This window comes from Urocampus carinirostris, chromosome 6 (genome assembly GCF_059441175.1).
Source record: "Urocampus carinirostris isolate Australia breed hairy pipefish chromosome 6, RoL_Ucar_1.0, whole genome shotgun sequence".
Classification (NCBI taxonomy): Eukaryota; Metazoa; Chordata; class Actinopteri; order Syngnathiformes; family Syngnathidae; genus Urocampus; species Urocampus carinirostris.
Window position 1 is genome coordinate 14,693,912 of NC_142354.1, and position 16,093 is coordinate 14,710,004.

At 37.3% G+C, this 16,093-nt stretch overlaps 2 protein-coding genes across 3 annotated transcripts in view; both read right to left on the reverse strand.

The window, feature by feature from the left end:
• Positions 1-3,148: 3,148 nt before the first annotated feature.
• gnrh2 (gonadotropin-releasing hormone 2) lies at positions 3,149-4,700 on the reverse strand. 2 transcript variants are annotated; one of them, XM_088338012.1, is made up of 4 exons: positions 4,657-4,700; positions 3,538-3,679; positions 3,395-3,478; positions 3,149-3,313 (listed from the first exon to the last, which is right to left on the reverse strand). In XM_088338012.1, exons 2-4 carry the CDS (start codon positions 3,673-3,675, stop codon positions 3,275-3,277), a joined length of 261 nt encoding a protein of 86 aa, XP_088194138.1. In that variant the 5' UTR covers positions 3,676-3,679; positions 4,657-4,700; the 3' UTR covers positions 3,149-3,274. The 2 variants fall into 2 exon arrangements, with proteins under 2 accessions (XP_088194138.1, XP_088194140.1); XM_088338014.1 differs by lacking the exon at positions 4,657-4,700 and having other exon boundaries at positions 3,538-3,681.
• Positions 4,701-8,597: 3,897 nt separating this feature from the next.
• Positions 8,598-16,093, reverse strand: part of ptpra (protein tyrosine phosphatase receptor type A) — a 47,653-nt gene continuing 40,157 nt past the window's right edge. Inside the window, exon 22 of the mRNA XM_088338011.1 lies at positions 8,598-14,296. Within this exon, the coding sequence (XP_088194137.1) occupies positions 14,222-14,296 (75 nt within the window). The 3' untranslated portion in view covers positions 8,598-14,221. The remainder of the gene's footprint in view (positions 14,297-16,093) is intronic.

The window sequence follows — 16,093 nt, forward strand, 5'->3', positions numbered from 1 at the left end:
ATCTTACACCATATTTTTTTTTTTCAAACGTGTTTATTTATGTAGTTTAATATGTTATATTGTACATGTGTTTCGTTATATCATATATATTGTTAATTAACATTTAGTTCTGAGATACTGAGTTGCTCGACATGAATGAGGTTTAATATAAAAAAGTTCAAAAATTAAGTTGCTTGGACGTTCACTGTGGAAGGAAAAAATACATGAAAATATAATTAAGTAGAATTTTCTTATTCAAAATATTAATTCAGCCCTGCGATTGGCTGGCAACCAGTCCAGGGTGTCCCCTGCCCATTGCCAGATGATTGCTGGGATGGGCTCCAGCATCCCCGCGACCCTACTGAGGATAAGCGGTGCAACTGATGAGATGAAATGAAAATATTAATTCATTGTCTGCATTAAATTATTGTTGGTAATATATTGATTAAAGGGATAACCACAAACCAGTCTTTTTGCATTTTCTCCTTTTATACTTCCTTTTTTTCTTAACTTCTTTATACAACACAATAATTCGTAATATAATGCATCAAAGCAAGTGAGCCGTTTGATAGCTGGCTCTCTTTCATGAGTTGAGCCGAAAAAGCCGGTTCTCTAAAAAGAGATGGACTTCCTTTCATTTCACAACTACCACATGAAATCCGATACCGAGATAGAGGCTACCGCGGCGAACTCGTTTGACTCGTGATAGTCGGTGTATACCGGATGGTACCCATAATTGACAAATTTGCGTTTTTCCGTACAGATTTTCTCGTATGTTGTACACGACTTAAAAAGCATAATAAACGTACTTTGTACGGCAAAAACGTACAAGTTGACAGGTATGTAATAGTAATAATAATATTAATAATCATATTAATACTACTACTAATAATAATAATAATAATAACGTCAAGTCATGTTTATTTGTATAACCCTTAATCCCAAAGAGTCTCAAAAGGGGACACGGACCACAGACTATTACGAACTACAGACTATTATTACACCATCCCCTGTGGTTCCTCCAGATGGGTTAAAGCCTGGCAAGTGTGGCTGTGGTTTGAGCTATCCTAGCCATGATTTCTGGTTCTCACCCTCTCCTGATATGATAGCTCCCAGATGTTTTATTTGGTGACAGGTTCTAGCTCTCTGTGGTTTACGGTGATGTTTGTGGTGGTACCTCAGGGATTGTTGGACATTATTTTTGTTTTTTTCTGTGCCGATATCCACCCCATACTGGCTTGATGTTTTGTCCAGGCATTTGACCAGATCTCTGAGTTCCTGTTCGTCTCCTGCCAAACCGGCAACATCATCAGCAAAACGTAGGTTAGTTATGTTGTGTCCGCCGTTACTGTCTGTTGATTCATGTTGCTCCAGAGCTTCGGACATGATCCTCTCCAGGGAGATGTTGAATAAAGTTAGACAGAGCAGGCAGCCTCGTCTCACACTGACTGTGGTTCGAAACCACGCTCCAATGGTAGCATTGATAAGTACCGCGCTGTCGGCATTGGCATACAGTTGTTCAATGGTCTGAACTTGTTTCTGGCCCACGTTGTAGTTCCGAATGGTGGCCTGTAAAGCAGCTTGCCATACTCTGTCAAACGCTGCTTTGATAAACGAAAATGTGATAGAGGTTACTCTTTTGTTGTTGAAGCTTCTCACATAGGATGCGCGGATAAAAAAAATCTGTTCAGTGGTGTTCCCTTCCCCCCTGATACCCGCCTGTTCTTTAGCTAGGATGATTTCAGCCTGGGGTTTCAGTCTGCTCAGTAGGGCCTTTAGCATAACTTTACTTGCATGGCTAACGAGACTGATAGTTCTGTAGCTGAAGAACAGTTCAATGTTTCCTTTCTTTGGTAGAACAATTACTAGCAATTTTGTCCATGCATATAGCCAATGTCCTGTTTGACAAATCTTTGTCAAGATGTCCACGGTTGTATGTACTTACCAACAACTCCACCACTACGTTGTGGCAACTGTGATTTTTGTTGGTGCCGACACCTGTCACTGAAAAATGTCTGACCAATGGGGAGGCACCCACTCATTGCGGGATATTAGTGTCAAAATGATTCAATCGGGAAAAAAAGACTCCAAACTTTTTTCACCAAATTAAAAAAAGAAGTTCAGTCAAAAAAGACGTCAAATGACTTTATTTTCATTTTTGCATTTAACCTTTTTTTCTTTAATTGAAAATGTATATTTTGATCGAAACAACTTTTGTTTGGATTGAATAATAAAGACACAAATCATTTTGTTCCAACTGCAGGCTCTTAGTGGTAGACTTTGGGAGAACAGAGAGTACTACATTACAGCAATCGAGACGGAAGGTAACAAACACATGAATTATAATCTCAGCATCAGACTGGGACAGCGAATTTAAGCAATGTTGTGAAAATGTAAAATAGCTGTTCTCGTAATATTATTAACGTTTAACCGGAAGGACAGATTGGGGACGAATCTGACACCTACATTTTTGTCAGAGTAACCCTAGGTGATATTACATTCGTCAATATTCAGAGCAGTGTTTGAGAACAAGTCACTGCATTTGGATGGACCAATAATTAACATTTCAGTCTTTGAGGGGCAAGGCTCAATAAGTATAGTGACAACCATCTTTTATCTAAGTGAGGCAGGTTCAAAAAAATAAATTAAGTGGAGCAGATTTCTCCATTGGAAGATAAAATTAAGTGTCATCGGTACAGCAATGGAAACTTATATTAAACTTGCGAGTAATATTACCTAACGAAAGCATATCAATGCCAAACAGAAGGAGACCAAGTACTGAGTCCTGCAGAACGCCACAGTCAGGTAACATTAAAGGGCTCGGAACTCATTTCACCACATATAACACAATGCGTCCTATCTGAGAGGTAAGATCTGAACCATGAGAGGACAATTCCTGAGAGACTAATCCATTTTTACAGCCGGTCTACAAAGATATTATTGTTGACAGTGTCTAAGGCAGCACTGAGGTCCAGCAACAGCTATTAAGTGCAGAGTCAATTGCCAGAAGATTGTTGGTTACATTAATCTGGGCTGTCTACTTCCATATAAAAAGTGTCTCATTTTTCTTTTTTTTTTTTCCACCTCGTCCTCTTTACAAGGGCATGACACAACCGTGGAGAAAACTAATCCAATGTGATATAGCAGATAAATAACAAGAGAAAACAAATCATATCAAAATAATGTCTTTATTTCATGACATGTTGTAAGCGATGACTGCCACAATCAGCAGGCATTCCATCAAATGAAATCAAAATAAATAGACGGAAGAGGAGTCAGTTGCGGCAACATTCTGCTACTTTTTCTTCTGGAGTTCTCCGGTTAACATATCCAACTGTAAAGAGAGTTATATAGAGTTTAGTGAGCATGTTTTCCCAATTTTCTTGCACAAACCGAATTGTTCATTTTCCCCTACCAGAATGCCCTTAAGAATCCCCTTCTTCTGCGGTCTGAAGTAACTGCATTCCCCTCCTTCACATAGTTTGATTCCCTCTGAAATCTAAAACGTAGATGTCAATTAAAGATATTAAAGGATTCCCAAAAAATACTGCACCTGACCTCTGATGCAGCAAAAGAGTCCAGGTCCCTCTTGCCTCCCGGGTACCAGCCATGGGACCAGTGCTGCCCGTTGGACAGCTGAGCTTGGATACACAGAATCAACCCGAGCAGTAACGCTAGCCGAGATAACCTCATCATAGTTCTAGAAGGGGAAAAAAATTTGACTTAAAGCATCGCTGAAAAGGTTTGTTCCCCCTTCCTGATCTCTGTGTTTTTTTTCACATTTATCACTTACAAACAATTTCAGATCTTCAACCCAATTTTAATATCAAACAGAGACAATCCAAGGCCCAAAATTCAACCCAAATTTAGTTTTTATAAGTACGAAAGAAAAATAATCAAAACTTATCTGGCCCCATGTGAAAAACAAATGAAAAAATAAGTCAAGTCATGTCAAGTTTATTTGTATAGACTTAATTACAACGGGTCTCAAAAGGCTGCACAGATCAAAGACTATTGCAAACTATTATGACACCATCCCCTGATATTGTCAACATAAAATAAAGGTTATTCACATGCTATAAAATAGAAGTGTGTTTTAAGCTTAAATTTAAACATTTCCACCGAGGTTGCAGGGAGAAGAACATTCCACAGCACAGGGTCCCGAATGGAGAACGCTCTAGAACTTGCTGATTTCTTCTTGGGTTTTGGGATCACTAGTAGACAAGCGTTTTCAGAGCGAAGGGGGAAATTAAATCTGAAAGATATGAGGGAGCAAGTCCATGCATGGTTTTTATATACCACCAACAGAACCTTAAAATCACATCTTAAGCTAACAGGGAGCCAAAGCAGGTTAGCTAAAATCGGGGTAATGTGATCCAACTTTCTTGTCTTAGTTAAAAGCCTCGCTGCAGCATTTTGTACCAGCCGGAGGCTTTTGAATTTGGACTTCAACAGAAGTCAAACAGTTTACGATAATGAGTCTTTCACATGGAGTAGTTATAGCCCACTCTTCTTTGCAAAACAGTCTCAAATATTTCATATTGGAGGGTCTTCTATCATGAACTGCCTGTTTAAGGTCACACCACAGCATGTGCCCAGTTCCAAACCTGATTGGGGTCCTGTGGGAAAGGTTCATGCCACAAAATCCACAAAAAAAAACATTTAATAAGTTCTTACCTTGGTTGGACTCTTCTTTCCGTTCCTCACCAAATATTTCAGAGCTTCACTGAAGAGAAGCTCCCCAAGTGCCGTATATGTACCTCCACCCAAGGTTACCTCTCTATGAGTTTTCATTGACCCCTTCCCACCCGAGTTTAACAATCAACGTTTCAGGGGATATAAGGTGAAGAAGAGGTGATTCCAATTCTCATCTGCAAACAGTGAGGACGCAGTTACCGTTGGTGCATGTGCATGCACGCGTCACCTATTTATTCTTTCAAAAAGAGTTGAAAAAAAATAATGGGACAGTTACTTTGCACTTGGTGTTCATTTATAAGAAATCCCCATTTTTTTAATTGTTCATGATTAGCCAGGGCAATAAGAGAAAGCTGATTACAGAGAAATAAACATGGCCGACTCATCACCAGGCCGTTCCTGTTTTTGACGATATTTCGTGCACGAATGTGTAAATGCGGAAATGGTGCCAAGCGTTATATTTAAAGGTCACCGTCTCTGCTGATGATTTTCATACTCCGGTTATGTCGGAGATTGAACGGGGTCACATGACTTTGTTGACATTAGCTGGAATTGACGTCACATTGTAATGAAATCGTTTTTGGTGATTCGAATGAAAATAAATTATGATTTTTAGGCCGTGATTGTAAAGGACTGTGTGAAATAAAGTTTTTGTTTAATTAAAAAAGCACAAGTTGAAGGAATATTGGTATAACCCAAAAAAGTTTTTAGACTATAAAATTTAGAGCATGCATTATTCAGCATTGACTACATTATGATGGAATCGTTTCTGATGGTTCGTATGGAAAAAGTAAAGAATTAAAACTGTAGAAAGTATTAGATAAAGTGTGTTTTTTTTGGATCGACAACACAAGTTGAAAAAAATTTGCTTTGCTTAAGTTTTTAATTGAATTGAATTACAGACGCTGCCCGACTTTCGAACGAGACGGTCGCTCCTAAGTTGAATTTGTTCGTAAGTTGCTTCAGTGCTTTGTTTTGTATGTTTAAGGTTTGTATAAGTAACCTGTATTGTTTTGTACTAAAAAATGAACATTTCATAAAATAATATGCTCTATATAGTTAGGGGATGAATAAAGTATCTATCTATCTATCTATCTATCTAAAGTTGAGTTTAACTTACTTTTGGAAGATGCGCTTCCAGAGTTAGGCGACTTCCTCCTCTGTGGTAAGAAGTGATCAAAAAGCGATCCAACCATTTTCTCAACCACACCAAGCTTTCTTATTCCACTTTCCATTCAAAAGAAATGTCTCGCCTCTTCTTTACTCTTTACGCCAACCATATTGAATGGATGCACGAGATATTGAACAATAAAAATGTCAACGCTCTTAGCGCGCTGGAGATACAGTATAGAATGTTTACACACGAACAAGGAAGCCGGATTTCTTCTTTGACGCGGCTGCTGGGTGACCTCCCACAGCGCCACACGCCGGGAGAGCCAGAAAGAAGCACTATAGTACTCTCCTGTATTCGGAAAAAGGTCCACACAATACAAAATCTAACTCACAGCAATGTCCGGATATTTTTCGACATTCTGAAAAAATGTTCGTATCTACCGTTTTACGTAAGTCGGATGGTCATAAATCTGTAATTTGAATATCTTTATTGTCATACAAGTATAACAAAATTTGAGCTCCACTGCAAGTGCACGCATAAATAGGAATAAGAAATTATGTTCAATGAAAAAAATAAAGGTCAGAAAATGTGTGCAATAAATCCAGTTTTGAGCTAAGACTCAGTGTGTGATATTTGACAACATTATTGTCTAATGCGAATGAAAAACGGTAACATGAGCACAGCGTAGCAGCAAGATGCCAGGCAAACATGGTGCGCCTTCTATGTAGGGATTCCAATATGTAAAGTAATACAAATTTCTCAAGTTGATGATGTAATAATTTGGTTGTTTTTTTGTCTACTGAATGGAAGTTTTTTGTACCACTAGGAGGCACTAAATACTACACACTGTCCCTTTAAGTTTTAACTTTAAAGGTGGTGTCTTTAACTTCAAATATTATACTTGCCAGCGTCGTCTTCTGTCAAGTCAAGTATCTGTCAAGTCGTGTCCGTGGTGCGTGCACGTATGCGTCTATCGTTCGAATAAACTCTTAAATAAATCTTTTTGGGGGTCGGGTTGGTATTTGGACTTTTCTTACTTTCACCCTTTTCTATCATAGAATAAAATAAAACAAGATCCACGAGCCTTAATTCACTCTCCACCACCCCCATACATTTAAATAAAGATAATTTGAACTCAGTTGGGCATTGTTCACCCATACTTAAAGGTGCTGTCTGTAAATTCAAAAATATTCTTCTGGCTGACGCCATCTTCTGGCTCATATCATCATTGCAGCCAGAGGCGGTTCCACAGTAAATGACTTCTAGATCATACAAAACCGCTTTGCGGTGCATATTAATTATTATTATTATAATTATTATGATTATTATTAAGTTCTCGTGATGCCCCTATGTGTCATCGAAAGAATGCCGCCCCTGATCGCAAGCTGCCTGTGAGCGGCGTGCACCTTTGTGTCCATCTCAGACACGCTTGATTAAACTCTTCCTTTTTCATCTTTTGGGGATTTAAGTTGGTATTTGTACTGTACATTGAAACAGTCATTTTCTTACTTTCACCATTTTCATCCTGGAATAAATGAAAACAATGCACACGAGCGTTAAAGCACTCTGGGTGCTCAGCAACCCCAAAGCTATGAACCTAAAATCGCCCCTGTGTACGCGCAACTATTTCAAATATTTCAGCCAGGAGATGACGTCAGCAAGTACAATATTTTGAAGTTACGGACAACACCTTTAAATTGATTTTAGTGGCAGGAATGATAAAAATTAGAAATAAAATGCAACGGTGCTGTCAAATTTCAAGGTCAAACTATGTAGAGTTCATTTTAGAGTAAAAAAAAAAATTCAGCTATAAGTAATTAATAAATACAACTTTTTAGATATTGATAATTTTGACCCATCTTACAAAAATCTAACTATAAATATTTTTGTTGTACCTTAAATTCAGATGTATAAATATACTTACTTATACTTATACTTACTTACTTACTTACTTATATCTGTACATTCGAGGAAACTGTGCGGGTCAGATGTATCGACATTTCGTTCTGTATGTAAATAAAAAGAAATATTTCTCTCAGATTTAAAGTTTAAACTAAAAAAATGAGTAATTTTTTAGAATTAAAGCATTGATGTTTAAAAACTAAGAATAATATAGTATTTTAAAAGGTTTATGCAATAAATTGGGTAAAAAATACAATAATAGCAAAAGTGATAAAAAATTTTAAAGTCACAACTAAAAAAAAAAGTTAATCTTAAGCAATGATAACTTAGATGCCCAGCACAAGTCAAATTTAACATCAAACTAAAAAAATGAGTTAATTTTAGCGTTAAAGCTTTTGATAGCTGATAATATTTCAACTAAAAGTTGTAACTTTATGCAATCATAGTTTTGATGCCCGGCACAAGTAGAAATAATAATGGTGCTGTCAAATTTAAACGTCAAACTAAAAAAATAAGTTAATTTCAGAGGTAAAGCTTTAACTTATAACAGCTAAGAATATTTAAAACAACAATACTTCTGATGCCTGACACAAGAAGAAATAATAATAGTACTGTCAAATTTAAACATCAAACTAAAAGAATGAGTTAAAGCATTAACCTTTGAAAGATAAGAACAATATATAATATTTGAACTTTTTATGCATCGATAATTTAAATACTGCTTACAAAAGTTCAGCAATAAAATGAGAAAAAAGGTTTGAATTCATCAATGATTGTAAAATCACAAATCCAAGACACTTCAAGGCTACAAAAATATAAATGACTGGATATTTTGCAGTATTGAATTTAATCTTGGGATTTAATCTGATGTTGTCTGGACATTAAAAATGCGTTTTTCAACACAGACTGAGAAGAAAAATCTCAAGCACTTTATTAGTTTTCATCAGGATTTTGCTTAAAAAGGCCATCAGGCATGATATAATTATATATAATTTGCTCATATATATAATTATATACACATATATTCAAATGTTGAATGACAAAACACTAGAAACCAACATGGGCAAAATAAACATTGGGGATTTTTTTTAAGACAGCGATTCGATTGAAAAATCGCAACCAAAAACATCCGTTACATTTCAAAATGGTCCCGTTAATATTCAATATACAGCCCCCTTCCATGAAAAAAGGTGGGGAGGGGATAAAGTAAGCAAGGCAGTAGACAGAAGTATAAATAACCTTACATTATGTACAAGCAGGGCAATTGTTCCACCCGGACTACAAGGAGAGTCCAAGGTCGGAGGGGAAAAGGGATGAGTGAGTGCAGTTGGAGACAGACAGACGATAATTTGGCCGACAGGGAGGGGAAAGTGATAAGACGACATCTATGTTTCCCGAAAGTAATTTTGTGATCGCTGTGCATGGGCAGATAAATTCATAACATCGTTATCAAAATATTTACCTAAAATACAGTAATGCAGTGTTAATAGCAGTTAATGGGGACCAAAAACCTCCGCAGTATGCAAAAATCTGTCAAGTGGCCCCGCCCCATTTTTACTCACACTCTGCCGGCCCCCTCTTGCACCAATAGTCAACCGGAGTATATTGAATTGCGGCCCAACGAGTGCTGTTCATATTTAGCGGAAAGAACACAAAAAAAGAGTTGCAGCGCACGACACAATTTTTTTCTCTCGGGAGTAGTTGACTGGGGATGGGGGGGGGGGTCTGAGACCAAGAATAGATTGCCCCCCGCAAGGGTACTGTTCATTTTGGCTGGAAAGAACGACAAAAAATAGCAGCCACACATGACACAAATAAGCTCTCTCAGCCCCCCCACTTTTAGCAATAGGCAACTGAGAAAATGGACCACGACTAAAACAGTGCAGTTCATTTTAGGTGGGCCACAATGGGATGCTTCAGCAACCCAAACCCAGAAGAAAAATATATAATCTATGTCTCCACTCTCAGCAATAGCTGACTGGTGATAACGGATTACATCGACAACTGTGTATTTCATTTGAAGGGGGCAAGAACGGAATGCCTCCCACATGGCTGCTGTTCATTTTAGCTGGAAAGAACAAATAAAATAGCCGGCATGGATGACACAAATAAGCTCTTTCAGCCCCCCCCACTCTTAGCAATAGCCGACTGGGGATGATGGATCACGACCAAAACATTTCCGGTAATTTCAGGCGAGCCACACTGGCATGCTTGAGCAACCTGAACCAGAAAGAAAAATGTGCTCCGTCTGTGTCCTCTTTCAGCAATTGTTAAACCGGGGATAAAGGATCGCATATAGGGTACACAATGGAGGTATCTTTTGAAAAATGAGGGTAGGAGGGGTGTGAGTGTGAGCAAAACAAGGACGTTTTAAGTCAACTCAAGTGGTTCTTCACACAAATGGAGTAATTTCCAACTCGGTTGCTTTTTGAGTGGAAATACAACTTAAAATATTCTCAAATTTTGCTTGTTTTGAGGCACTTTTCTTTAAAAGTGAAATTGGCAAAGTCTCATTTTGGAGAAAAGCCAACCAACATTAAGCATTAACAGACAGGCAAAAAGCAAGAAAATGCAAAAAAGCTCAAAAATTGTGTGGGCACTGTTGATGTTTTGGAGCGGTCGAGATTTAAAAAAAAAATATAAAAAAAAATATTTAGCAAAATCACTCATCTCAGAAGACACACATACATTTGCCAGGATCATTTCATACGGATGATGACTAAAAGGCTTACAGAATTTGAATTCCCAACCTATTTCCGTCAACATCTGGTTCATGTGTTTTTTTTTCTCCCTGGTGCAAAAAAAAAAAAAAAAAAAAAAAGCCAAGACAATCACATCTACGATGGCTTTCGGCATACCACAAAAATGTATTTGTAGTTTCTGGGGTGTATGTAAGCTTCATTTCCTGGTTTAGCTCTAGCAAACATTGTAGTTGACATCATTTGTTTTTTTTCATTACAATCGTTTAGAGCAGGGGTGTTAAAGTCGTTTTAACTTGGGGGCCACACGATAGAACAAACATTCTCTCGGGGGCCGGACTAGAAAATTAGATGGAAGGAGAGAAAAAGAGTATGGGACAAAAGAAAGATAAAGCGAGAAAGAAGGAAACTAGAAAGAGAAAACAGAGAGCGAGAGAGCAAATAGAGAGAGAGAGAGAGAGAGAAAAAACACAGACACAGAGAGAAAACAGAGAGAGAGGGAGAGAGAGAGAGAGAGAAAACGTGGTAAAAAGTTAAAAAGAAAAATAGTGAGAGAGGGGGAAAATAAAGAAATCCAGAGAAATAGAAAGAGGGAAAGAGGCAAAGAGAGATAAATAGATGGGGAGAGCAAAAAAAGAGGGAAAGAGATAAGAGAGAGAAAAGGAAAAAAGAAGAGAGCAAAAAAAGGTAAGACACAGAAAAAGAGACAGAGGAACAAAGAAAGAGTGAGTAAAAGAGAGAGATAGAGAGTGAGAGAAAAAGGGAGGAAGAGAGAGAGAGAAATACAAGTACAGCGTGTGCGAGAGGCGTCTGGCAACATCAAGTGGATATATCGTTTTTCTCTTGCGCTTCTCTCAGCATTGTCTCATGGGCCGGATTCAATCCTTGATCGGGCCTGATGCGGCCCCCGGGCCGCCCGTTCGACACCACTGGTCTATAGGGAACGGGCTTAAACTATGACAAGGTTTACATGCAGGCAATTAGAAATGGAAAATTAGAGGTCGAAATTTTTACCAAATCTGAATATCTACTGAGCTCTAACTCCATTGCTGCGTCTCATATGTTTACAAGGTGTGCTTGTACATGACCAGCCAGAAGCATACTTATGCTATATATGGATGGATAAAACTATTGCATCCACTGTAGATGGATGTTTATAATTGTACTATTTTCGCCACAGGGGAATAAATTCCAACAGAAATGTCCTAGAAGATACAACCAATACACAAGGCTTTTGAGCGGGTAAACCAAATTTGTGTGCATCATTTGTCTAGGTAGGTACTACAAGTTCCACAGTGCTTTGCAAATTAGGGATAACAGTGTGTATGTAAAAAAATCCAGAAATTTCGAAAGTGTGCCTTTATGATCAATTATGATGAAAAATTGCAAAGGCATATTTGTTGTTTATAAATGCATCAATCAATTTAAGTGGTGAGATTTTCTAGTGTTTATGTACTATGATTTTTTTCCTAAAGGATTTTTTGATGAAACCCGAACTTTCACAGTAGTTTTAATTTAATGTGCTTTATAGTTCTAAATGGAAATATTTCACTGTTTGTATGAAGGGGGACCTTTCAGTCTGAAAAAAATAAGGTACTTGAATGCACATACATGCATCAAAAATCGAAATACTCGCAGTCGGACTTAGACCTAAGGATACTTGGCAGAGGAGATTTCAAAGGATGCAAGATTGTTATTTAGACTATAAGTGTGCACTGTGGTTTTTCATTTTCACTATTATAACATTGACGCCATCAGCCAATCATGTCGCCGAGTTCCACACCCTTTAAGGCGGATCTGCTTTTGCACCTTAAGATATGTAATATAAAGATTTCAGGGTAGAACCTTTACAACAGTTTGGAATTTCTTAGCATAGGGCTTCTCTCCCCGTCTTCCTTGCAAGTTAAGTAGTCTCTGAGTGTCTACTGAAGTTTATACTTATCAATCGTATACATATTCAATTCGATTATTGCCTGCATGTAAACATATCATAAGCTAGTAGCGATAGGTTAAGTTTGATGAGTTCAGAGAGCAAAATAAATACATTACACAGCATGGCACAAATTAAAAAAATAGAGTAAATCACGCTTTTGAAAAACCACCAACCGAATAAAGAGCAACATTCTTCAATAACAGTGTTCCTGCTAGGAATGACTGCACATTCTTTCAAATAGTAACACGCATTCCGATGTCTGGCTGATACTGTACTATAAAAAGCTCAAAGGAAATGCAATAAAGGCTCAACACAAGAATTGAGGAAATACTGCTGCTATTTTTAGCTAACACTGGACGTATGGACTTAAGTAGAAGGACAGCTCACTATAATAGGAAACAAATCTTGAAAAAGTCGAGCTCCCTTTCTGAAGGCAAACGTGTTTTTACACTCTCCTGGAAAGACTTGGTGGATTTAAGAATATACAGGCTTTGTAAACCCTTTTCCATTGAAGAATTTAAGCACTTTTTGAGGACTTTAAAAGCCAATTCTTTTAATGTCTCCAGTACCATTAAAAGAGGAAATCCAGTGTGAATCGTGTATTTTGCAGAGCCGCAAATATATCTGCGAGTTGTAATCTTGCATGTGCATTTACCAAGATTTTTTTTAGATCTTGAGAAAATCTTTCCCCATGCAGGTGTTGAATTCAATTGAAAATATCTAAACATAAGATTTTCAGTTGCAGGAAGTTCTTTCCATTACAATTAACGACTGGGAAATCCTACTTCCTTTTTCTCTGCATGACCCATAATAAATCTCCATAATTTTTAGTAATCCTTGTCATAATTTACATTCAAGTGTCCTGTTTAGGTGTAGCATGCACCTGGGCGCAACTCTTGGGGGCGCGATGACGCTTCATAGGACAATGCCATATAAACTAATGCCAGCTGCAGTTTACCACGAAGTAAGAAAAGCAATGGCAAAGTGAAGCCAACGGAGAGCAGTGTTGGCGTCATTTTTAAGCTTGTTGGGAAGCATGGCAACAATTTCAAGCATTTACAAGCACTTCACCCTAAATTCAAGCACTTTTCAATACTTGAAAACACAACATTAAGCATTTTCAAGAATTTCAAACACCCGTACGAACCCTGAATAAGTTTCAAATCAGATGCCATACTTTTTACAAAAAAATAAGAATTTCATGTTGTATGGAATTTAAGAAAGGATACTAGTTAAGAATTATATTTCCAAGTGCTTTTAACGGGATTGGAACCCGTGTCCACCGAACCTCTCTGCCGAAACGCGTTTTAAACGCTAACAAAACACTGCTGCTACTGACGATAGGTAGTTCTGAAACGCAAAGTGATGTGAAATTAAAATCAAGAGACCAAATTGATCTGCCTGTGTCTCAAATATTCAATGCGTCTCTGGTTAAAGTTAAAGCGGGTATATTTTTTTTCAGTCCGTAACAAGTATATAAAAATAAAAAAAACAACAAAGCAAAAAAATATGTATACGTCTTACATAAACCCCCAAAGCATTAGTTTTATATTTATATAGATTCTTATATATAATATAGAGCATTAAAATACTTTACGGGTCAAAAATGCAAACTGTGTCCAAAAGTAAAACTACGCAACACAGTAAATAAAATGTGAGTGGGCTGTATGAATGAGAGCAATCTTAAAAAAAAAAAAAAAAAAAAAGACTAAAAAAGGCATCTCTTGTCTCACAGTCCGCCATCCAGACTGAAATCTCTGTTCCCTTTTCCTGCAGGCAGTTTGTCCCTTCCGTTCGAAAAGGGAAACCATCCAGCAGCTTGAAGCCATGTCCGTGTGGTGCATGCACGTGGTTTTTGAGGGATGTGCGAAGAAAGCGCTATCCGTCTGTGCTGGGTCTCTATTTGAAATTGGCATAGTCAGAAAAGGCATCGATATACTCCTGGACAACTTTGTAGCAGAACTCGTACTGCTCCTGGAAAATGGGGGGAGAAAACATCACGTTAGTATCACTTTGGTAAAACGTCTGATATATTTCTAAGTCAAGTTTATTTCTATAGCCCTTAATTACAAGAAGTCTCAAAGGGCTGTACAGAAAATACACACACACATTATCAACATGAAATATAGGTAATAGCAGAGTTTTTTAAGAATTCCTCGAGCCAACAATATCCCTAAATATTATCTTATAAGTTGAAACATTACTACTTTCAAAAAAACTTTCAACTAAATCCATTTGGGCCCTGGTGCTGTGGAATGCTATAGCCCCTGAGATTTGATCTACAACCTCAGTGGAACTGTTTAAATCTAGGCTTAAAACACACTTTTATTCTATAGATCAGTGCTTTTCAACCAGTATGCCAGGGGACACTAGTGTGTCGTGAAACCTTGTCTAGTGTGCTGCTGGAATTAGCCCAATTTTATCGTTCCAAAAAAATCATGCCATTATTCAGTATTTTTGCTGTTTTCAGACGAGGAACTTTAAAAGTCATCAATATCATTAGGTGGCAGTAGATTTTTATGTACAGATTTTTATATCTGCTCATGAGGTAGCACAGTACATTTAATAACTTAACTTGTTTAACAAAGCGCTTTAAGATTGCTCTGTAAGAAATAACATAAATAAAACACATTCTTCTTCTTTTATTTTAAGTATTGTTCTCTCCTTGCATGGCTGCATGGCCGCTATTGGTGTGTGTGTGTGAATAGGTAAGTGTGAAGCACATTGTAAAGCGCTTTGGGAGGTCTTCATTGATTTGAAAAACACTACATAAATGCAGACCATTTACCATTTAATGATCTGCTTATGAGGTAATGCAGTGAAATATTTGACATAACTTCATTTTCAAACATTTTCAGCGGACTGTGTGCCTCGGAACTTTTTTCTAAATAAAAGTGTACCTAAAAAGGGTTGAAAAACACTACTATCGATTATGAATGCCCTATATTATTTCCTGTTGACAACATTGAAACATGGTCATCCTGGAACGGGGATTACATCATGTGCCGTAATTTCTCAAGGTTTCTAGATTCCCCTCATGATGAGGTTTTGGAGTTTTTCCTTGCCCTCATGTAGGTTTTAGATCAGGGATGGTGCCATAATAGTCTGTAGTTTGCAGTAATCTGTGCTCTGTGAGGCCCTAAGAGACTCCTTGTGATTAAGGGCGTCACAAATAAACACGACTTGTTGCAGCCCGCCCACGAAATCAATTTTTATTAAGTACATAATTAATATATCAATGTTTAGGAAATACTTTATCAATATTTTGAATTTCTTTTAGTATGTGGATATTTTAAAGCAGTTATATGGTGTCACATATATGAATACAGTACTTGGAAGTCATTTTGGTTTTAAAAGCATTATTGAGGTTAGATTAAATGAGCAAAGTGCAAATTACACTCAGTGTTTAGAACGTCATAAGAATCCAGTCAAGTTATATTTTTGTTCTGGTGTGAGGACAGAAAATGAATAGGATTAAAAATGCTAAAGCCCCTAAAAAGGGAGCAAATTCTGGCAAAAACAATGGAACCGTCTTCGCTTAAACATCGTTCCATAACATCTAGATACCACAAGAGGGCAGTCAATTATTTTTATTGTTTTTTTAGGGATTTTTAAGTTCCATCAGATAAATACACAAACAAAATAATGTTGTATTGCAGCAGAAAATGACTGAAAGTAACTTTTCACCTCAACCTAGTTCCTTAACATCTAAATACCACAAGAGGGCCATCAACAGATTGTATTGTTTTGTCTGAACACAGAAATGTTAAG